Raw genomic sequence first — 22,907 nt, 5'->3', positions numbered from 1 at the left:
TTCTTGAACGGATGGATCTTTGTATTGTAATTTGAATTGTAGTAGCTAGTAAGTGTGTTATTAGCAATTGTTATTAAAAACCATGTTCTGCATAATTTGAGATTAACAGGTATGTATGTTTGGTATGGTTGGGTAGCCTTGATAGTTTTTACCCCCTCCGGATCTAAAAAGAGTCTACTTAGCTATTTGCACACCTCTTAAGAAAATACTAACTCCTAGACAAAAATAGGTAATTTGACTAAACTACCCGTAATTAAATAGGCATTGAGATTTGATCATATAACACTTAGTAGGGGCAAATCTGAAAAATTAAGGTTAATTCTTTCTTGATTTAATAAGTGGATACTTTTTTTGAATAAAAAAAAGGGCTAAGTGAACACTTTTTTTTTTTTTTATCCGGAGGGCGGAGGGAGTAGAATTTATGGGGATAAGTAATGTTTCATGCTTTTACAAAATAACAAGTGAAATATATTATGAAAAACTACAGCCAAACACATTTTCAAAACTGCACTCCAATCAAGTTTTTCAATTTTTTTGGGGATCTATGGCCAAACGCTAGCTAAGAGTTCAACCCCCCAAAAACAAAAAAACAAAAAAGAAGTGGCTGAACCGTTACTACCAGGAGTCGAACCCAAGAAGCTTACATATATGGCTAAAATCTAAACCGCAAAGACCAACTAATCTACAAAAGTATTTGCTATCGCCGCCTTCGATAGTAACATATACGAGGGACTTAGGGTTTGTCTACACTCCATATTTAAGCTCGTCACTAGAGCCCCATAAACCCCTCCTTAAACCCCACACTACAAAAAAAAAAAAAAAAACAGTTGTTTTGGGTTTCTTGATTCAGTACAAAAAACTGGTCTTTGGGGTTTCTTGATTTCAGTTTTCTTGAAAAGATGAGGAGAACACAAGAGACAATACAAGTTACTAAACAGCCCTACATTGAAGATGTTGGTCCTAGAAAGATGTAAGTTGCTTAATTTTCTTTATTTTGTTTTCTGGTTTTTGAGTCTTATGGTTAATGTTTTATCCATTATTATTGATAAAAAGATTTGTTTTTTGTTGGAGAGGGATAGTGTAAAACAGATAATCTTTTATTTAGTTATGTACTTTGTCACATACTAGCATTCATTCATATGTTGTTTTTTTTTTTTACTAATAGAACTTTTGTCTTCTGGTTTTTGAATGTTTGGTTAATGTTTTTCATCAATTAATTTTGATTGCTTTTTGTTTATTGTTGGAACAGAAAAAGCATTCAATTTTCTCTGTTCTCAGAGGCTGAAGTTTTGAAACAAGCTGAAGTTGAAGTGTACAAAGGGGTTTATTATGAATCTACTAAAAAGCCTATTCCAAATGGCTTGTTAGACCCCCGAATGGTAACCCTTTAAACTCTAATTCACTTGTCCACTCGAAAACCAGCTGATTTCATGGACTAGTTCTATATTTTGATTCAACTTTGAAGATTTGGGTACCAATTTTTAGATTTTTATACATATAGGATTCTTACATTCTACAGGAACTTTGGTGTCATCATTGTCGATGGATTCTTACAATTGGTAAAACTTGCGGAAATAGGTTTTTGTTTGCAGTGCAGGGTGAAAAAGGGGGAAATATCTCAAAATAGGACAAATGTGCTGAGATATAACATGTCTATTTGATTTTGGAGGATAGCATATGCAACCCTTTCGGAGACCAATAATTTCAGAAATGCTGAGAGATGTCTTTATATATTTTCTTTCGACCAATTACTTTTTTTTCTGTCTTTGATGCTGATTTCCATATCTTGATTATAGGAAGTTTTGGATTTCAGGGGCCTCCAAACAAGAATGGATGTTGTGAAACATGTCATGGTAACTTTAGAGAGTGTCCAGGTCATTACGGGTACTTCGTTCTTGCTCTACCAGTTTATAATGTTGGATATTTAGGCGCTGTGGTGCACATCTTGAAGTGCATTTGCAAGGTGATATCTTGTTTGAACTTTACTTTTTTAATCTTATATACAACAATGTGCTATTTGTGGTTTAACGATTGAAAAAGCTATTTGTAGTTTTCAGTCCGAGCCTATTTGGATGGGCTTAAAAAAAGCAGCTTATAAGCCCCAAAAAAAAAAAAGTTGGCGTAGCCCAACCTATTTTTTTTGGCTTATAAGTTGTTTTCAGCTTATAAGCTGCTTTTTTTAAGCTAAGCCAAAGGGGCCAACTTATTTTTTTGGGCTTATTTTAAGCACAAAATGGCTTATAAGCTGGCCAGCCAAACACTCAAAAAAGCTGAAAACAGCTTATAAGCTAAGACAAACGGGCTCTTAATCTTTTCTGGTATATCAACTTTTCAAGAAAGCAATTTGACTGGTACAGTGGCTGCAAATTTAATTTTTCTTCCACATCATATTCGTAGTAGTGAGGAAAAATAGTACCCAAATTATTAGAAGTTACTTTGGTTGAAAGAGAGTCATTTATAACTTTAATTTTAAGTTGTTAAGTGATTAAGTTTTGTGATAGTTTTATTCTAAATTATAGTTTTAGAAGTATAAAAAGTTTTTTAGAGACATAAAATAGCATAATGAGAAAAAACACCTACTTCCCTATTATCCTCGAGATATATGGATTGACACTCTAGATAATTGATGTAATCCTTGTACTGTTACCATTCTCAAAAATAAAATTAAAAATGATGCAATACTTGTGCAAATTGCCAAATTACAAGCAAAATATTCAGTTTAGAATAGACAAAGTGGTAGGTCTAAAGGGCAGCCCGGTGCACTAAGCTCCCGCTATGCGCGGGGTCCGGGGAAGGGCCGGACCACAAGGGTCTATTGTACGCAGCCTTATCTTGCATTTCTGCAAGAGGCTGTTTCCACGGCTCGAACCCGTGACCTCCTGGTCACATGGCAGCAACTTTACCAGTTACGCCAAGCTCCCCTTCCAATTTATTAGAATTAGACTGCCTTTCCAATTAATATGACATAAATATTTCAGATAATTGCAGTTGTCGTAAACACTGCTATGTCCCATCAATACAGGAAAAAGATAAGAAAACATGGGTTGGTGTATAAGAAGAGGTTTAAGGTGAATTAATTTGGGGGGAAGGTAAAGGATGCCTGGTGCTGGTTAAGGTGGATCGATGATGGTTAAGGTTTAAAACGTGTTCTCTACGTGTGCAAACACGAAATGGCCTGTATTATGACTGCAACGGATTTCATCTGCTGATGGTAAAATTAGTATCTTCTGGTGGAGAGTTGTCACTCCAAAAGTTAGCTCAGATTGAGATATAGCACAGGTCAGTAATAAAAATAAATATGAACACTGATTAAGTATGTAGAAATTGAACAATCTTAACAAGCTTCAAAAGCCAATTGGTAAGATTCCACGTCAGGACAATAATTTATTTGAGTCTGATAATTTCACCTTGTTTCCTGTGTAATGATGGTTTGGTGATAGTCAACTAATATTAGTGAAGTTTATGATGCCTTATTAGAGTTTTATTTTCTTTTGGCTCTTTTCCCTTACACTTGCCTTGCTTAAGAGCTTGGTATCCACTTTGCTTGTAGTGCTTTAATTTTTTTCCTTGTGCAACTGCTTTCTTGATCAGTGCTGCTCCTCGATACTTCTAAATGACAAGGACCGTCGGGACTATTTGAAGAAGATGAGAAATCCAAGAACTGAGTTTTTGAAGAAGAGTGAACTCCAAAAAAAGGTTGTGGATAGGTGTAATGCCATGACAAATAGCCAGAAAACTGTCACATGTTCCAAATGCGGATACATGAATGGTTTGATACTCTTCTCCATCTCCATCATTTTGTCTAAAACTAGTCCTTCGTTCAATCTAGATTCCATCTACATTTCTATTGACTAGTCATTATCCATTTGCATTCCACATGTATTTCACGTGATTATAAAGAGCATTAATTTGAAAATATTTTATGAAACTTGTTGTATCTATAACCCAATGCAGAATTCAAAATGATCGGATATTATTTGAACTCGTAAATATGAAAAAATTTGGTTAATATTATTGTGATGTACTTTTATTACAACTTTTTAAAGATCAGTCAGATGACCACAATCTATCTTAACATTTCTGTATAAACACAAAATAATACTAAGAAGTAAAGAGATTGTGTATGAGAGATTTTCCCATTATTAATAAAATTATTTACCTTTAAAAATATATCAAAGTATATATAACGTTTGTTAAACCGTGTAACCATCTCACAAAAAGCTTAAGTTGTTAGTCAGAACACACTTTTATTTACTTAACTATATCTCTAGACGCCCTCTCACGTGAGGGCCTGATTCTTTTTTCATACGCCAAACACGTTAATTTTTTTAAAATAATGGGAAGCAGTAAGACTTGAACTCAGGACCTCTATCTGCTCTGCTACCATGTTGAAGTATGCCACCATCTCATCTAAATGCTTAATCTGTTAGAAAGAGTGCAATTATATTATTTTGATATGCACTAAGAGATTTTATAAATACGTGCACTAAGCCATTGCAACAGGCGTAGTTACAAAATTGTGCAATCTTCTATTTTTTCTAGCATTGCATCTATATTATGTACAATAATTAGTTTGCACCAAAAAGCTACCAAAAAATATACATCTAATACATCTAATATTTGAGGCTATGAATGTATTTCCTTTTGCTTAATTATGTCTTCAACAATTTCAAACGATTAATTTGAGACTTTGATTAGATATTAGGGGACGCTGCGTTGCTCTATGGTCTTTGCATGGTGACAGTACCCTCGCGATCTCACTATTTGTCTTATTCTTTTATTTTTGTTAATCATAGGTGTGGTGAAAAAGGGCCAGTTAACAATCATACATGAACGAGGAAATCGTTTCTTGGATGAGATTAATGTAGCTCTCTCTCACAAGAAAGAGCTCAGGTCATCTGTCAGTGTGCCTCCAGAAATTGACCCAAAAGCAGTTTACTCCCTTTTTAAGAATATGTCCGATGAGGTATTGTTTGATATGTGTTAATTTGTACTTCTTCTACACTCTTTCATTATTCTTCTAAAGTAATTCACTTGGTTGTCTAGTCCTACTTTTTTTTTTTTTTTGAGAAGGTAACATTTTGTATTAAATCCAAAAGGGGGTTGTGAAGCCATAATTACAGAGATTGTAAGCAAACTGATCTATGCGAAAATTGCTCTATAAAGAAGTCCTATTTTCTTATAATCTTTTCTACCTTTGTTCTCTCATGGTTGTGCATGCAGGATTGTGAGTTACTCTACCTTAGTGATAGACCAGAAAAACTCCTTGTTACAAGTATTCCGGTGCCACCAATAGCTATTCGCCCTTCAGTATTTGTGGATGGTGGAACACAGAGGTCATATGCAGCTTCTTTGTCTTCCCACTTTTACATTGATCTAGAATGTTTGTTGACAATAGAAGATATTTTATTGCACATGTTTTTTCACACTTGAAAGTATTTTAGTTATTTTCAAGTTTTGTTTTTTCTGTCAATTTTGGTCCATAGGTAGTTGTGCTACTTGTTTTGGGATGTGGACTTTTTGAGGTGTAGGTTGTTGGTGATCTTGTGTTTGCCCTAGATACAAGAGCATGACAAACAACCATTTAGTGTTGAAGGATATTTGGCTGGAATCAGGATATGGTTTCATATTTGGTGACAAATTGTTACATCGTTGACCAAACATAGGCTAAAAATTCGAATTTGACAATTCACATAGTTTTATTGCATTGTGATATTGATTAACAATTTTCAGTTTTAATTTTTATTCTATGAAAATTCAAACCCGATTATGGCCAATATTCTTCTTTTGTAGCTTCACATGATTGACATGTTGATGTTCTGATAGATGATCAATTACTACTTGAAGCCTTGCTTTGTCCCTTTAAAGTGTTATTACCTAGCATGTTAAGATTCAAATACTTTTGATAAATCCCTGAAGTTGTTTAGTTGCCTGTTGCAGCAATGAGAATGACATCTCAGAGAGGCTTAAGCTCATTATTCAAACAAATGCCAGTCTTCGTCAAGAGATGTCTGATACCAACAACAATAAGAGTCTGGTATTTTTGATCGACTCCCTGCTCTTTATGAAAGTCAATGATTCAGTGTTCTCAATCATCACCTTTTTGTAATTTTTTTTTTGGTTGTTAATGAGATCGAATATTTAACATGTTTCTCCTGGATTTTATATTCAATATGTGCTGCATTGCTGTTACGTTATAGTCGAATTGTGTACTTGATGAGATGTATTAAGGAGTTTTTTTTTTTTTTTTTTTTTAAAGTGATGTTGAGAAGCTTAATAGTATTATAACTCCCGTTCCATCATTGTGGGCGGCTATGTGTGATTGCTTTTTCTTGCAACAAGTATAGTTTGGAGTTTTAACAGGAATCTCAATTAGTCACACTCCTTATTGAAGTTTTTGAGTAATATAAAATCCCGCATTAGACATACGAGCATCCGAATGAAGTTCTATAAAGATCATGTGTCACTTCACCCTTTGCATGAAGACAACAACAACATACCTAGTGACCCTCTGCATGAAGGTTTCAGTGAAATTGTTAGGTCTTTAATGTGGTATCTCACCCAGTCTTTGTTGGTCATGAAGAAAATTAACATTGGGTTTAATTCAACCTCAAAAGCTAATTCATCCAACGAAGATTGTACATGACACATATGAGAAGACAAACAACGAATTTTTTCACCAATGTGTAGCACTCTTAACACCCCCTCCCCCGGGCATGCTCGGGATTGGACATCTGAAGTGTTTATAAAACAATATGGGGCCCAACATTAATGGGCCTGGCACATATACCAAGGGGAAAAATGGAGCTTGGGGCGTGATTCAACCCCGGAATTTAACTAATAAGGTGAGAATTGTCCAAAATCATATGAAGACAATGGCACATTCTCTCACCTAGTGTATGGCGCTCTAACATTATTCACGTCTCCCATTTGTAGGTCCACATTCAAGTCCACTCGTGAATCTCAAAAATCGAGTTATGTGTGAGTAATATAGAGCCTCATATCTGATAAATAAGGGCATCCAAATGGGGCTTTTAAAGGTTTTGGGTTTGCTTCACCTATTGATTTGAGGTTTTAGGTTGGACATACTAGTTTTTTCACCCTCGATACGTGGGGTCTAGTGGCGGATCCAGGATTTTCACTCAGGGGGTTCGGAAAAAACAACAAAAGCTAAATATAAAAAATAATGTTGTCCCTTGGAATTGAACCTAGGAAGCTAGAGACAATTTTGAACACCCTGGACCGGTTGAGCTAACCTTTTGCATTTGTTCAGGGTATTCAAAAGTTAATATATGTATGTAAACACAGAAAATCTACCCTATATATACAATGTATTTTTTGGCCGAGGGTGTTCGGCTGAACACACGCCACCCTCTAAATCCGCCCCTGGTGGGGTCATATACTAGCAGCACATCATGTCAAGGTCCAAGAGAAAGAGTTAGACCCACATGTTTTGGGGGGGGGGGGTGTTACATAGCTACCTAAATAATTTAAGTGTTCCTTTTTAGCAAACTAGATGAAGCAATTCATCACATTCTTCAAAAAAAAAGTTGATGGAACATGCATTATTGTTTATGTTTGAACTACGTACAGCTGCCGCGGGGTGTGTGCCGCAATCAGAATAGTAAAAGACCTCTGCTTAGTGACTCGTAGTAGAGTTACTGGGAGATCATCTCAAGATATGGGGTTGTAGAGGAAGGTAGTGAAAAAGATGCAATCTTGTTGAGAAACCAAGAGCGTAGAAAATGGCAAGTTTATTCTTGTATTGCATCCAAGCGACAGTTGCAGTAGTTAGTTGCAGGTTGCAAATTTCTATTTCTGCTTCTGGTCAGCTCGTTTTCAGTTTTCACCATGCCATTTCTGTCAATTTGTTATCAGGTTGTAGTTGCTGTATTTTATTTTCTAACATCAGCTTTTGCCCACGGTAGTAAAGAACCAGTTGATAACTTTATTTCCAAGTCAGACACGTTCTTTAAGATATTCAGGATGCAATAGCATGCACATTACAACTGATGGGAATACTTTCATATATTGTGCACTTCTTGCACCTTTGGGTTAGTCCTTTTGTACTATCTGGCTTGGCAGATAAAATTTTCCTCGATGGTGAATACTAATACTAGGATTACATTCTCCCATTCAAATTGTCCTCCTTACCTCCTTAATATGAATTGGAGAATTTATCCATATATACATGTGGAGAGAGCTTCTACAGTAGATTTTTAACCTATGGTAGGTAAATTCTTTGAGAATGTACCTATGTTAGGTAAATTATTGATCAAATAGTTTTTCAACTGTTGAAATGGAAAAAAACTTGTGCTGTTGTTAAATCTTGGTATTTTCAGACACAGCATTGCAAATTACTCTCTCTTCTAGATTAAATGGCTAGGATAGTGTAGGGAAGATTTTGAAATCTAACTATTGTATTATTGATTTTACTTGATTTGTCGGGCAGTTCTGTTAGTTCTGGTAAATCTTAGCACTGGTAAATCTTAGCACTACCCCATCCATTTTTCTTCTTTTGAAATAGGTGCTTGTTTCTCTTTATGGTCTTATTGAACACTACAGCCATCACTGGAGAGTCTAGGTATCAATCCCACTAAATTGTGTGTTCCCTGGTGAAACATTAGAAAATGATCTTGAATTTTTTGACATTGGTTTGATATAGTTACCTGATGTTTAGTGTGAGCTTTTCCTGTGAGAGATATATGTCAGCAAACCTCTATTTAGGCTGCACTCAAGGTGTGTAACAGGCAGGGTTTTTCCAAACCTCAGAGCTATTTGAAATTTATGTCCTGTGCATACTGCATCGATTATTGTCAATTTGCTGATGCATGTGGACCAGATATTTTCTGTCTATTTATGCTACTTCATATCTGTTTTTTAAGCTTACTCGATGTTACAATATTGATATAGAGTCTCTGGGTTAATCTGCAAATGGAAGTTGCACAGTATATAAACAGTGATGTTCGTGGAGTGCCACTACATATGCAAACTCCTAAACCATTGAGTGGTTTCACTCAACGTCTTAAAGGAAAGCAGGGACGATTCCGTGGAAATCTCTCAGGAAAGCGCGTGGAATATACTGGCCGAACTGTTATATCTCCTGATCCAAATTTGAAAATTACAGAGGTCTGCATGGAACTAGTGTTTGATCGATGTTAATCATTTTATTTCACTATGAAGGGAGAATCACAAATATATATGCAGGTTGCCATTCCAATACTGATGGCTCGAATTTTAACATATCCTGAGCGAGTTTCACAGCACAATATAGAGAAGTTGAGGCAATGTGTTCGTAATGGACCAAATAAGTATCCTGGTGCAAAGTTTATCAGGCATCCCGATGGAACTGAGATGTAAGAACTATGCTTTTTTCAACCTTTCCTGTAAATCGCATGCATAAATCTTCTAAAGTCTGTCTTAATTGTATAATGCAGATCGTTGATGTTCTCTTCTAGAAAGCGTCATGCTGATGAATTGAAATTTGGTTATATTGTTGATCGACATCTAGAAGATGGAGATATAGTCCTGTTTAACAGACAGCCAAGTCTGCATAGAATGTCAATCATGTCTCATCGGGTGACTATTATTTGATCAAAATGCGTCAATGAATATTTTGCTGACTCATGTCCGGGCAGTGGAGCCTTTGGATCATTCTGTCTTTAAATTTTAAATTTTTATTTTTTCGGGCAGGCAAGGATAATGCCATGGCGCACATTGAGATTTAATGAATCTGTATGCAACCCTTATAATGCTGATTTTGATGGTGATGAGATGAATATGCATGTGCCACAAACAGAAGAGGCGAGGACAGAAGCTCTTATGTTAATGGGCGTAAGTTTACTCCTTCGGCCATCTTTACTTGACGTGTGGATAACGAGTAAAATGGTAGGATTTTGAGTTAGCTAGACAAGTGTGTGAAATAATAGTTATGTGTAAAATAGAAGTCCAGTTGAGAAAGTCCGCATCCTTGTTCATTGTGAGGGTAAACATTTGTTGCATTGCAAAAATGTCAGCCTTTTGGGGTGGACTAAGACATCAATATGGTCAATACTATCCAACCAATACAAAACTTATTTCGACTAATATTTTCACTTGTATTCAGATTTAAAAGAAGTAATTTGCTTGGTATAGTGTTTACGATCAAAATTTGCTTGGTAAAGTCTTTAGTTCTGTTTTATATACATTATGAAGTACTCCCTCCATTTCAGTTTATGTGGCAAAGTTAGGAGTGCGATGGTCAATATACTTAATTTTCGGCATTAATTCGAACATAGATTCATCAATTTTTGGAATGAAAATTTACATATTTGGAAACTACATAAAAATAGGCGGAATGGCTTGGGAGACCCTTGTACTTGTTCTAGATTGTCATCCCAGTCCCTGTATTCATGGGGTTTCATCCAGACACTTCAACTTGATCAAAACAAGACTCTTAACCCCTCCTACAGTGTGTGTAGCTCACTCGCCCTAACATAAATGACATGTCACATCCACGTCACATAAATTAATGCCACGTCATAATTGTGTTCATTAACTAAAACGTGTTTTTTAATCATCAACTCTTCTTCAACTGGAAAAGAGCCGGCCTGCCAGATTTGGTTTATCTACTAAATTGCTCAATCGGAACTTCCAGTACATGTCTCAATTGGTCCAACCCCCTATAATTCACAAACAATAATTTGGATCAGGTTTCCAGTTTCTCAAAAAAAAAAAAAAAAATTTGGATCAGGTTTCTCAAGGAAACGGTTGTAGGTGCTAGATAAATATCACCATTGAATCTAGAAAGTTTCAACGTATGGGTAAAAAATTGGGGGTCAAGTAAAATGGTGAATTCTACAATATCACATCTTAAAACCATGGGCAAAAACCTTAAAAACCAGCAAAACTCATTTTTAAATTTTATTAAAAATTCTCCGAGTTGATGAACTCTATCCAAATTTGAGATACTTTCAATTTTTTCAAATCACTGATAGGATTTTTATGGTCAATCGAGCTTCTTTTAATGTGGGTTAATTTCGAGGGAGAAGGAAGTTTTCCGTTCGATGGTCACCTAAACTTTTGGTGTTTCACAATGGAATCAGATGGTGGAGAGAGAGAAGGGACGGTGATAACGGCGGTGAATGGATTGAAGTGTGAAGAGGAAGCTAGGATTGGAGGAGCTTGGTGGCGGCGTTGGGTTTAAATTTGGAAAGGGTGAAATTTGGGATGGTGGGTGCTGGCCAGTCAAGAGCGCCCGCGTTCAAAAGATGAAGGTAGTGGAGATGAAGATGCTCAGATGGGTATGCGGGCATACTGGAGAGATATGATTAGGAACGAAGTTATACGAGACAAGGTGGGCCTGTCATCATCAGCAGACAAGATGAGAGAAGTGAGGCTGAGGTGGTTCGGGCATGTGAAAAGGTGGTGTGAGGATGCGCCAGTAAGGAGGTACGAGAGGTTGGTTGTAGCAGGAGTTAGAAGAGGTAGAGTTAGGCCGAAGAAGAACTGGGGGAGGTGATTAGGCAGGACGTGACACATCTTCAGCTGACCCTGGATAGGAACGTATGGAGGTCGAGGATTAGGGTAGAAGGCTAGCAGGTAGCTAAGTGTTGTCGCCTTCTGTGTGGGGAGGGAGGGAACGAGTCGCCTCCTCTCCTCTTTTCTTTCTTGTAGTAGTATTCTGTTATTGCGTAGTTTCTTATTCCTTGATGTGTATTACTATCTGTTGCCACATTTGTTTTGTATCTTGTTATTTTGCTATCGCTTTCTTGACATTACTATGCTAGGTACTTTTTCTGAGCCGAGGGTCTACCGGAAACAGCCTCTCTACCTCACAAAGTAGGGGTAAGGTCTCCGTACATCCTACCCTCCCTAGACTCCACTTGTAGGATCACACTGGGGTTGTTTTTGAAATTTAGGGATGGGGATATGGCATAGACGCTGGAGGAGGAAGAAGGGTTCTTTTTAGCCCTTTTTCTTTTACTTCCCTTTTATTTTAACTTTATTATTTGCCTTTTCTTTTCTTTCTTATTTTAATCTATATTCATCAAAATCAATTTAGTCACTCTCTATATTCGCGTGTATCAACACACATTTTGTCCAACTCAGTCAAGACAATGCCACATAAGTCTTGTTTTAATCAAATTGAAGTGTCTATAGATGAATCCCCCTGAAGTACAGAGGATGACAATTCGGAACAAGTACTAGGGTCTCCCAAGCCATTTCGCCTAAAAAATACTATAAGTCATAATAGTTAATAATTCAAATATTTAAAATTAATTTAGAGAAGCATGGTTAATTAGCAACCTCTTTGACTCCCTAATATGGGACGACTTAATATATTCGAGCTGTATGCTGGTTTCGGGTGTTTTCTGCTGCATTTATGCAGCTTAGAGTCTACTGCTTAAATTCGTCTATTTGAAAGATGACCGTGATGTCTCAAGGGCTCCATTTCCTTGATGTAGTTTGCTTTGCTTTTTCCCTTTTCCAAAGCGAGGAAACTTTTTTTTTCCCCTTTCTACTTGATCTCTTTGTGATCAGTACTCTCCTTTCTTGTTGAGGATAAAACATAGATTTGCTTGTTCCATTGTCAATATTGTTGTCTCTCTGAAAGGTCCATTGGCATATCAGAATGGTGTCTTCTTAAATCATGAAGACACCCCACCTGCTTATTAGCTGAAGTTATTTTATTGGATCTATAGGCGTATCTTACAAGATCGACGGGGTGGGATATCTGGTTTTGCTTCTATTTATTCCAATTAAGCATCTTATCTTCAGTTCCTTTATTTGAGATTCTTGCTTAAGGCTTTCTAAGCGAGGTCAAGGTTTTGTCATCTATGCTTTAGTAAAATGCTTTGCTAATTTTACATTTCGGATTGAACTGAAGGTTTCCTTAAAGTTATAACAGGAAACCTGAAAAGCGGATCTTCCAAACTCTTATCTTTTCGATGATATTTTATTGCAAAAATGTGGGAGAAATTGCATCTGTCTGTCCTCTAACTGTGACCAAAACAGGCTATGAAGGAATATCAAACTTGGCTTTAGTTGTTTCCATGTTAGTTTTCTCCTTCATGTGTTTATTGATGAAAATGCAGGTTCAAAACAATTTATGCACTCCGAAGAGTGGAGAGATTTTGGTTGCTTCTACCCAGGATTTTCTGACGTCCTCCTTTCTCATTACGAGGAAGGACACATTCTACAATCGTGCTTCCTTTTCGCTTATATGCTCATATATGGGTGACGCAATGGATCCTACAGATTTACCAACTCCAGCATTTATTAAGGTTTGGTTAAACCTCAAAAGAGTGTGAACTTTACTTCCATTTGTTGCCTGATTGATGAAGTTCTCTTTTCTTTGATCCTCTTTCTATTCCTCTATGTGCTTCTTTCATGTCTCCAACTTGCTTGATGATTTGTCAAACGTAAGGTTTTACAAGCCGGTGAATTGTTCAGGCAGGACTTTGAAAAATCCAAAGTAGCAATTGCACAGATTCAACATTTGAACAGTTGCGGTTATCAATAATAAATCGATTATGAATTACTTTTCTGGGAAAGTGCATTTCACAAATATTAAGCATATGTGAACCTGCATTTTTACATTATGGCAACGACCTTTTAGGGATTTGCTGCTTATGGCGCTTTCTTACCCACACCATAAGCTGATTTCCACTCCTTAGCTTTTGCAAGTGGCACCTCTTTCCATCAGTTAGTAAAGGTGAGGCCTTTGTAAAAAAGGAATACTCTGGAATTAGTTATTTTGGTCCTGTGTCTCGTGAGGGCATGTAGGTGGCGGAATTTGTGGGTGGAATAGTCCACATATGACCATACTTTCTTTCCCCCTTAATGCTCTCTCTCTCTTACACATAAATTATGTTAGGCCAAGTAGTGGATAAGTGCGTAATTGAGAGGAAGAAAAGGAAACAAGGTGTTATTGGGGATGTGGTTCTTGAGAGGGGTGCTTAGAGAAAGGATGGGTGCAGTTAAGTTGCTTTCACAATTTCTTTCCTTATTTTTTTAATATCCTTTTGTTTATTTGATTCTTAGGCAACACAGAGCAAGTGAAGAGGGTTGTTGCCCTAATAAAGGAAACTATTAGGAGCCGTTTGGACATGATTTCATCTCATGAGATGAAATCATGTTTGGACATGCAATTTGGATTTCTTAAGTTGCAGTTTTTTTTTATAAACATAAAAACCCCACTAGTTGTGAAAACCATCAAATTTTTTCCAATTTTTATACAATCTTACCAAATGAGTAAATCATAGTTAGTAATAAAATTAATACGCTACTAGAAGGCCTTTCTAAAAAATACAACATCAATTGATCAAACTTTAGTTCAATAAAAAAGAAAATTTAACATCAATAGTAATGTAACTACTCTTTAATATAATCCTCCCACATGGTAAACATGACTGGTAAATATATTTTACCAACTTGCAGATTAACATTTAATACAAATGGTTGGTAAACATGATTGGTAAATATATCTACCAACTTATGGGTCTTTTTTTACAAAATATAAACATATGGGTCAAATTTTACATTTATATTTTTTGAAATCATGATTTCAAATCCCAAATCATGCCTTTTTGGATGATTTGGGATTTCATCTCATGAGATGAAATCGCATGTCCAAACGTTGATTTCATCTCATGAGATGAAATCGCATGTCCAAATGCCTACTTAGTGACATTTGAACCTTTTGTGTTAATACTGCTAAAATTAAAAAAATATCATTTGATTGAAATTTTGATCTTTGAAGCCTTTTGGCCAAAGCAACAGAATCTTCTTTCTAGATTTTTGATTTGGGCTGAAATATGGATATTTGATTTGGACTGGAATATGGATATTAACACTAACCAAGATCATCGCACATTCCCTTCTTTTTTGATTAGTTGGTGTATTTATTGAGTTCTGTTTCTATCTTTATTGAGTTCTGTTTCCATCTTTCTTGAAATGCTGAAGCCAGTAGAATTTACTCCTTGTCTTGTCTTTGGATCTTCATATGACTGAGATGGCCTTTTACAGCCGGTTGAGCTTTGGACTGGGAAACAACTCTTTGGTGTGCTACTGCGTCCATATTCAAAGATGAGAGTCTATGTAAATCTAACAGTCACAGAAAAGAGTTACAGTGGGAAAGGGGAAACAATGTGCCAAAGTGATGGATTTGTTTATTTCCGTAATAGCGAACTGATCAGCGGGCAACTGGGGAAGGCTACATTAGGTCAGTTTACCTTAAGCGCCCACTTGTCGAAACTGACATGATGTTTTTCTTATTTGCTTAATAATTTGATTCTGTTGATCCTCCTGAGGTACATGTGGCATTTCATGCATGTCAAGAAGCTTTATTGGTTTGAAATTATGATCTGCAAATGTTTAAATAAATGCTTTCATTTCATGCATGGCAATATAACTTATCTCTAATTCATGATATTTCTATACCATTGCTCGTGAAATTGGATCTTTTGGTGCCTTCACCTGCAAATCATTTTTTTTTTGAACAGTTAACATTTCTATTTTCTATTATGAACAGAGAAATACACCAATAGTGTACTTCTGTAGTAATTACAAGTAGTAGTCACAAAAGCAAACCTACCACCTATTCCTTCATAAGCTATCTAAAATCTTAGCTGTGTCCTCTGCCTCCTGAGGGAGTTCATGAATAAACCAAAAATAGAAAAACACTAGACAGTTCATTTTTAACTTCTGGAAAGTGATACTTTTATTTTCAAAACATCTCTGATTCCTCTCCTTCCATATTGTCCACCAGATGCAGGCCGGGAAAATCTTCCATCTCTCCCTGTGTCCTGACAGATTCCCATCTTCCCATCTCTGTTCCAGCAAGCTAGAACTTCAACTGTACTCCTTGGCATTGTCCATTTTAGACCCTTCAAATTAAGAAAAATCTGCCAAAGTTGTTCTGCCACTTTACAGTGTAAGAAAAGATGATTAATCGTCTCTGCTTCAGTTTCACAAAAAAAACATCTGGAACATAGTTGACGACCCCTCTTCATCACATTGTCTTGAGTTAAAACAGCCTGTCTAGCCACTAACCAAGTGAAACATGCCACCTTGTAAGGAATCTTAACTTTCCAAATCAACTTCCAAGGCCAGAATCCCAGTTGAGTATATCTGTTATGAATGCATTTGTAGGCTGATTAACAGAGAATAACCCCTTCTTTTCCTTCAACCAAACTAGACTGTCCACATTAGTGGAAAATTCTTTGAACTGCTCAATAGTGTTGTAAAATTCTGTCAACCTTTCCACCTCCCAGTCATTGAGCAATCTCCTATAATTGAGATTCCAACCAAAATTATCCCTAACTTCCAAAATAGTTGCCGTCTTCTGTTGGTTCAAATTGTAAATCTCAGGGAACAAATGCTTCAAAGAGTATTGACCAACCCAAACATCGTGCCAGAAATGTGTTTTCCCTCCATTTCCTACTCTAATCTTGTAGTTCTGCCATATTTTGGGCCACAAATTCCTGATGGATCTCCACATTGCCAACACCATAAGGACAAGGGTATCATTAGCATATTGGAGGTGGGAAATTGATAATCCTTGATTGGCTCCAGCATTAACCTTGAAACCCCTGATTCGGTTATTTGCTTGAGCTGTTTTTAACATATCACTGAGTCCTCCCATTGCCAAAATAAAGAGAAAAGGGGATAGAGGGTCCCCTTGCCTCAGTCCTCTCTCAGAAGAAAAGAAACCAGAAGGTGAGCCATTGATTAAGATTGAGAACTTAACTATGCTGGTACAAAACTTTATCGACTTAACCCACTTGCTTCCAAACCCCATCAACTCCAAATTCTTCCATAGGTAGTCCCAGTTAAGGTGATCATAAGCCTTTTCTAAATCTAACTTGCAAACGATCCCAGGAACCTTGCATATCTTCCTCACATCCACACATTCATTTGCAATCAAGATAGCATCCATGATCTGCCTTCCTTTAATGAATGCCATTTGCTGAGCATCCACTAGTTTGGACATTACTTTCTTAAGCCTTTCCGTCAGTAGTTTGGAGATGATTTTGTAAATGCTACCTATCAAACTAATAGGTCTAAAGTCCTTCAACTCTTTGGCTTCCATCTTCTTAGGAATCAAGGCTATAAATGTAGCATTGAAGCTCTTTTCAAAGTAACCTTGATCATTGAAATTCTTGACAGCAGCTACCTCTTCTTCTTAATCCGTTCAAATGCTCATAGGTTGCTTGGTAGTACCTTAGATATTGTCCCAAGATTAAAAATTATATTCGTGATTAGATATAAATAATTCTATTTTCATCGAATCTTTTTTATTTGGGGACATTTGGATTGTTTTACAACATATCCAATTGCTAGTGGCTTGGGCTCAATTTTAGCTCCTAGTTACATTTTAAAACAAATTTTAGTTTGGTTCTTTTTACCATTCATTGTCCATGCCATGTATCATACGGACCGATGATCATTAAGCATACCATTTACGGGAAAAAGATTGCTTGTAACCTAAATTTACCGGGAGCCCATATATGGCTTAAGAAACCACCAGAATTACCCTCAAAAGCTCCAATTGTCTCATTTTGGATTTAACAGCTTTTGTTTGATTGCAGCCACAAACCATTTCATAATGGTGAATTAGCAATCTGCTTACTCCCGCATTTACCTAGTCTTCAATCTTGGCTAACCTAACATCCTTTTTCATGCATCTTGTTGTTCATCTCTTACACTCTTTTGCATCCCATGAGAAGGAGGTCATTCAAAGGGAGAAGGACAAGACCCAAGTCATGGGATGTAGCCCCACTAGCTCTAATGTGGGTTGGTGGGAGGGAGAGGATAGGAGAGTGTTTGAAGGGGTTAAGAGTGGTTTTGTACATGCGAGGAATAGCGAGTCTATAGTTTCTTCTTGGTGCATCCATGAGGTTCTTGTTAGTATAGATGAGTATGTGACTTCGTAGAGAATCATATCTTCTTGTAGGTTTCTCTACTTTTTGGTATACTTCTTGTATACAGGGATTCCCCCACATTAATGATTAAGAGTGATTTTGTACATGCGAGGAATAGCCTTTTGCCTATAGTTTCTTCTTGGTGCACCCATGAGGTTCTTGTTTGTATAGATGAGTAGGTGACTTTCATAGAGAATCATATCTTGGTGCAGGTTTCTCTACTTTTGGTATATTTCTTGTATACAGGGATTCCCTCACATTAATAAAATTATTTACCTTGTCAAAAAAAGTAGGATGTCGTTCATATATTTACTTGCAAGTGTGTGATATGTCTTTCTATCTTGTTTCAAGAACTCATAGCTGATTATGCTGAATTGACTTCTTTATTTTGTTTTGATATGAGAAGAATGTAAAAGGACACCTACTTATGCACTAATGTTACAGGCAGCACAGCGTTAATCTTTTCTCATAAATGATATAACAATAGTTGTTATTTGTGTGAGATGACAACAGGAAATGGAAATAAGGATGGTCTATACTCTGTTCTGTTGAGGGACTACAAGTCCCATGCTGCTGCAACATGCATGAATCGGCTTGCAAAGTTAAGGTGCGTTAGATTCAGATCAGCCATTTACTTCTGCTTTTGTTGTTTCTTTTTTAAGCTGTCATTAAAGGAGTATACTTCATCTTTGTAGTTGGTCCTCAGACTTTTGGAGAAATAAATGATTTAAAGGCTTTCAATTTTTCATAGACTAAGTTCAAATACTACACGCACTTTATGTCCTTATTACGTGGTGTTGGTTCTGCATGAGGTTGAAACTTCTTTGTGGTTTCCATTGGGTTATAGTAGGGGAATGAAAAATTTCCTTAAGTGATTCTTTGACTATTTAAGCTTTTAAAAGTCCCTTTCTCTGATATTGGATGCTGAAATTAGTTACTTTGATTGCAAGTTGACTATTCTAGCACCAAGTCCGTACGCAGTTGGTATTTTTGAATTTTCAGTAAATTGTGTGCTCACTTCAAAGAAGCACGCACTTTCAGTTCTCTTTCCACTTCAAGCACCATGGACATTTTCGTTTTGTTGCGTTTTTCATTTTCTAGAAACACTGACTTTATCACTGCTCATGTCTTTTTAGTGCACGGTGGATTGGAAATCATGGATTTTCCATAGGGATTGATGATGTCACACCTGGGGAAAACTTAGTTAAGCAAAAACAAGGAGAGATTGATCGAAATTACAAGAAATGTGAAGATTGTATTCAACAATTTAATGAAGGAAAGCTTGCTGTGGCACCGGGGTGTGACGCTGCGCAGACTCTAGAGGCTGAAGTAACCATGTCGCTGAATAAAGTTCGTGACGACATAGGAAAAGTAAGAGATATGTATCTTTTCATTTGCTGCCTGTTTTCTCTTAAAGTCTTCACTTGTAGGGCTTTTATCTATCCAAAACAGGTATATTGCTTGTGAACTCTTTTATGCTTACTAGAACCTTCCTGTCTTTGATCTCTTCCTAGCTCTCCTGACTGATAAAAGGAGGGAAAACATGGATAAGGAGCGCTTAGCCACAATCTTCAAACATTTAACACTTCAAGGCTAACTTCTAAACTTGTGAACTTAGAGTGGTAATTATAGAAGGAAAAGAGTTACTCCTGGCTGCTGACTGAATTGCTGATCATGTAATAGCAACTCGAATGGAACACCACTAGCCAATTTGCATAAACCATATCTGATGATGTTAAAGTTCAATTCATCAGTTACCTAAGAGTTGTGCTACCCATATAAAGTGTAAGGGAACCTCTGCACCAAAGTCGTCAAAATCCAGGGGCCTAATTAAACATATCCTCAAGAGCAGCGCCTGCGAAATCTACTGTCCTAAGAGCTCAAGTTTACCTAGTTTCTTGCACATCTTTGCCACAGCCTTCTTTCAAATTGTTGTCTATTCGCTGGATTAGATTCTTAACCTCGTCTGGATACTAACGGACTTCCAGTTCTTTCCCTAGCATCTTATAATCTGCTATTCACGTTTACATACACATTTTCCCTCCACTTTTTATTATTTGCACTTGTAGGACACTTCCCTCTATAATCTTTGATGGCCAATTATGGCAGAATAGCTCTTTTCAGCTTCTAAAGTTCAATTGCAGGTTGTTTTCAACTATTGATTATAACCTGTTTAGTGGTCAGCCTTCACTGTTGAATCCATCATCTGTAAAGAAAGCAGGTCGATATCATCATGCCGTATATCTTGTTACAGATTCCTTTTTTTGTGTAGATTTTGGTTCCCGTTGATTTTACAAATTGGTAAAAAAGAAACACCTAGCATGACCCAATACAAAGTTGAAAGTGGAGGAAGCTCGTCTTATCTGCTATGTTTTGGCTCTGAAGCACATTGTCTATTATTTTAAACAACGATCAGTAAGACATTTGGGAAAAATCCAAACTACCTTTCTGCTAAAGCTCTAAAAATTCACCCTATTATGCGTGATTTGACTGATTCCATTGTTCTCTTCTAAATTCACATTTTACTTCAGATAACTCCTCTCCTATTTTTGCCAGGAAATATAAAAAAACTGAGCTGGATCCTCATCATAAACAAAATACAAAGGAGATAAAAATTAAGTTTCTGATCTCCAGGGTGGGTGTGCGAATAGTTCGGATATCTTCACCCATTTCCCAATTGACGCAGGCCTTCTGCTTACCATTACACTGTCTCCAGACTGTCTGGTTTTAATTAAAAAATCAAAAAACTAAGTTCCACAGTTCACTACATATCTCTTCCCTTGAATTTTCACCGATCTTGCACCTGCATGGTCAGAATTCTGATGGTTCTGTTCATCATCAGTTTTTGTTGCTATGAAATGTCTTAATTGAAAGCTTGACCATGTAACCTTTAACTTCTAGGGAGAACCGCTTTTCCATGTGTAAATCTGGCTTTCCTAAAATCTTCGCACTCTATGAACAGTCCAGCATCTCCACCATTTTGAATTTGCCCTTCATTATAATGTCTGAGTGTCCATCCTGTCCAATGACTGAAGGCAGTAATTGTAACTTTTCTAAGATGCATCCTATATTTTCTCCATCACCCTTCCATCGAATTCCAGTTGTACTACATCCTACTGAAACCTGAATGCTTTGCTGCTGTCTCACAATTTGTTACATCCCCACTGAACCTCCCTTTGCTTAGTAATCCTTTCTTTTTCATTTTCCATCTTCATTGTGGATTGCCTGAATTCTCTTTAATTGTTCTCTTAACCAGTCTAAATCTTCTGGATAAACCCCAATTTCCCTGACACTGCCAAATCCTGTCTCGGTAAGTAAAAGGAAATATCTTATCCAAGTTGTCATTCCTTTGTTCGAGATTCTTCCGCTCAATCTGAGCAATAATGAAGCTGTGAAACCCCTATTTAGAGAATATGATTGAGAGTTTGGTGCATTCAAGCTCAACAACAACCAACATACCCAGTGTAATCCCACATGTGGGTTCTGGGGAGGGTAGAGTGTATATAGATTTTACTGGAGGTAGATAGGCTATTTCCGATAGACCCTCGGCTCTGGAAAAACACATCAAAGCCGCTTGAAAAAGGAAATGCGGCAATAAAGAAGACATGACAACTAATAAGGAAAGCAGTAATAGCATTCAGAAAAAAGGATCAATAACAACATCGAAAATAATGCAGAAACACAAGTGCTAACAGAAATTGAAGAACAGGAAACTAAGTAACTACGAGAATAATGCTAATATTACCGTAAGAAAGTGGAAACATATACGACAGATATGATGCTCCAATCTACCACTAAGCATATCCCGCTGAAAAGAGAGACAACACTCAGCAAACTAGTACCTTATCTGCAATCTCCATACCTTCTTATCTAAGGTCATGTCCTCCGTAGCGGAAGATGCACCATGTCCTGTCTAATCACCCCCCAAAAAAAAAAATTACTTCTTCGCCCTACCTCTACCTCACCTTACACCCACCTTTGCCAACCTCTCACTCCTCCTCATTGGGGCACTAAGCATCTCCTTTTCACATTCCCAAACCATCTCAGCCTCACTTCCCTCATCTTGTCTGCATTCAAGCTCATTTTGGAAAATGTATGCTTTGTGTTTATTTGAATTTGGGTTTGGGGGAAATTGAAACCCTTGCCAAATTGCATAAACAATTTTAAGATATCCTTAAATTTTGGCCAATTATATGTGGATTCTTACATGGAACAATATCTTTTTTGCATAAAAAAGAGAGCCCATCCGGTGAAAGTGCCAACTTGTAATGAGAATCTTCTTCCCTAAAGCAAGTTGTCGTTTTATGGTCCCACCTATCTGTGGAAAAAAGAAATGAAGTGGTCATTTTGCATAAGGCCTGTAGCAAATAATTTTGAGTGTTAGAAGACATGATTCGTTGATGTCTCTTTCTTTCTTCTTGAACCTTTCTCTCAGAAGTATAGTTGTACTTGTTGTGATGTTTAATAATTAGTTTAATGCCACATTTTGATACGAGAAGATGGAACAAATTTGCCTGAATATCAATTTTTTGACAGATTTGTATGAGAGCACTAGACTGGAGGAATAGTCCTCTAATCATGTCACAGTGTGGATCAAAAGGATCCCCAATTAACATAAGCCAGATGATTGCGTGTGTTGGTCAGCAGTCCGTTGGCGGCCGTCGTGCTCCTGATGGATTCATAGATCGAAGTCTTCCTCATTTTCCTTTCAAATCAAAATTTCCAGCTGTGAGTACTTCATGCTCATTTTAGTTTTTTTGTTATGCTCTGGATCGTTAGTCATTTGCTCTTATGACAAGAGCTCAAGGTCTTTCCTTATACGCCTACCTGTATTAGTTGGTGGAATCACTGAGAGCATCCTCCTATTCCTGTCGTTAACCTTCTTTACTTTCTTCTTATTGTTAATCTTCTCAGTTCAATTAATTTAGCTGCATCAATGTATTTCTGTCATTTCCGTATCTAATATTTCAGTAATGCATCTTCATCTATAGTTATTCCAGT

At 36.8% G+C, this 22,907-nt stretch overlaps 1 protein-coding gene across 2 annotated transcripts in view; it reads left to right on the top strand.

Annotated features, from left to right (window-relative positions):
- Positions 1-654: 654 nt before the first annotated feature.
- Positions 655-22,907, top strand: part of LOC132600829 (DNA-directed RNA polymerase III subunit 1) — a 30,994-nt gene continuing 8,741 nt past the window's right edge. The window contains exons 1-16 of one of the 2 annotated variants that reach the window (XM_060314238.1): positions 655-970; positions 1,250-1,379; positions 1,814-1,963; positions 3,592-3,769; positions 4,797-4,966; positions 5,224-5,336; positions 5,941-6,037; positions 8,914-9,129; positions 9,208-9,356; positions 9,438-9,579; positions 9,694-9,834; positions 13,077-13,265; positions 15,010-15,205; positions 18,420-18,513; positions 19,043-19,277; positions 22,443-22,634. In XM_060314238.1, the coding sequence (XP_060170221.1) occupies positions 900-970; positions 1,250-1,379; positions 1,814-1,963; positions 3,592-3,769; positions 4,797-4,966; positions 5,224-5,336; positions 5,941-6,037; positions 8,914-9,129; positions 9,208-9,356; positions 9,438-9,579; positions 9,694-9,834; positions 13,077-13,265; positions 15,010-15,205; positions 18,420-18,513; positions 19,043-19,277; positions 22,443-22,634 (2,463 nt within the window). In that variant the 5' untranslated portion in view covers positions 655-899. Of the gene's footprint in view, positions 971-1,249; positions 1,380-1,519; positions 1,560-1,813; positions 1,964-3,591; positions 3,770-4,796; positions 4,967-5,223; positions 5,337-5,940; positions 6,038-8,913; positions 9,130-9,207; positions 9,357-9,437; positions 9,580-9,693; positions 9,835-13,076; positions 13,266-15,009; positions 15,206-18,419; positions 18,514-19,042; positions 19,278-22,442; positions 22,635-22,907 lie in introns of those variants that run through there. The other variant, XM_060314239.1, reaches the window with a different exon arrangement.

Source organism: Lycium barbarum, chromosome 6 (assembly GCF_019175385.1).
Source record: "Lycium barbarum isolate Lr01 chromosome 6, ASM1917538v2, whole genome shotgun sequence".
NCBI lineage: Eukaryota > Viridiplantae > Streptophyta > Magnoliopsida > Solanales > Solanaceae > Lycium > Lycium barbarum.
Note: the sequence above shows the minus strand (reverse complement) of the source record. Positions and strands in the feature narration are given on the sequence as shown.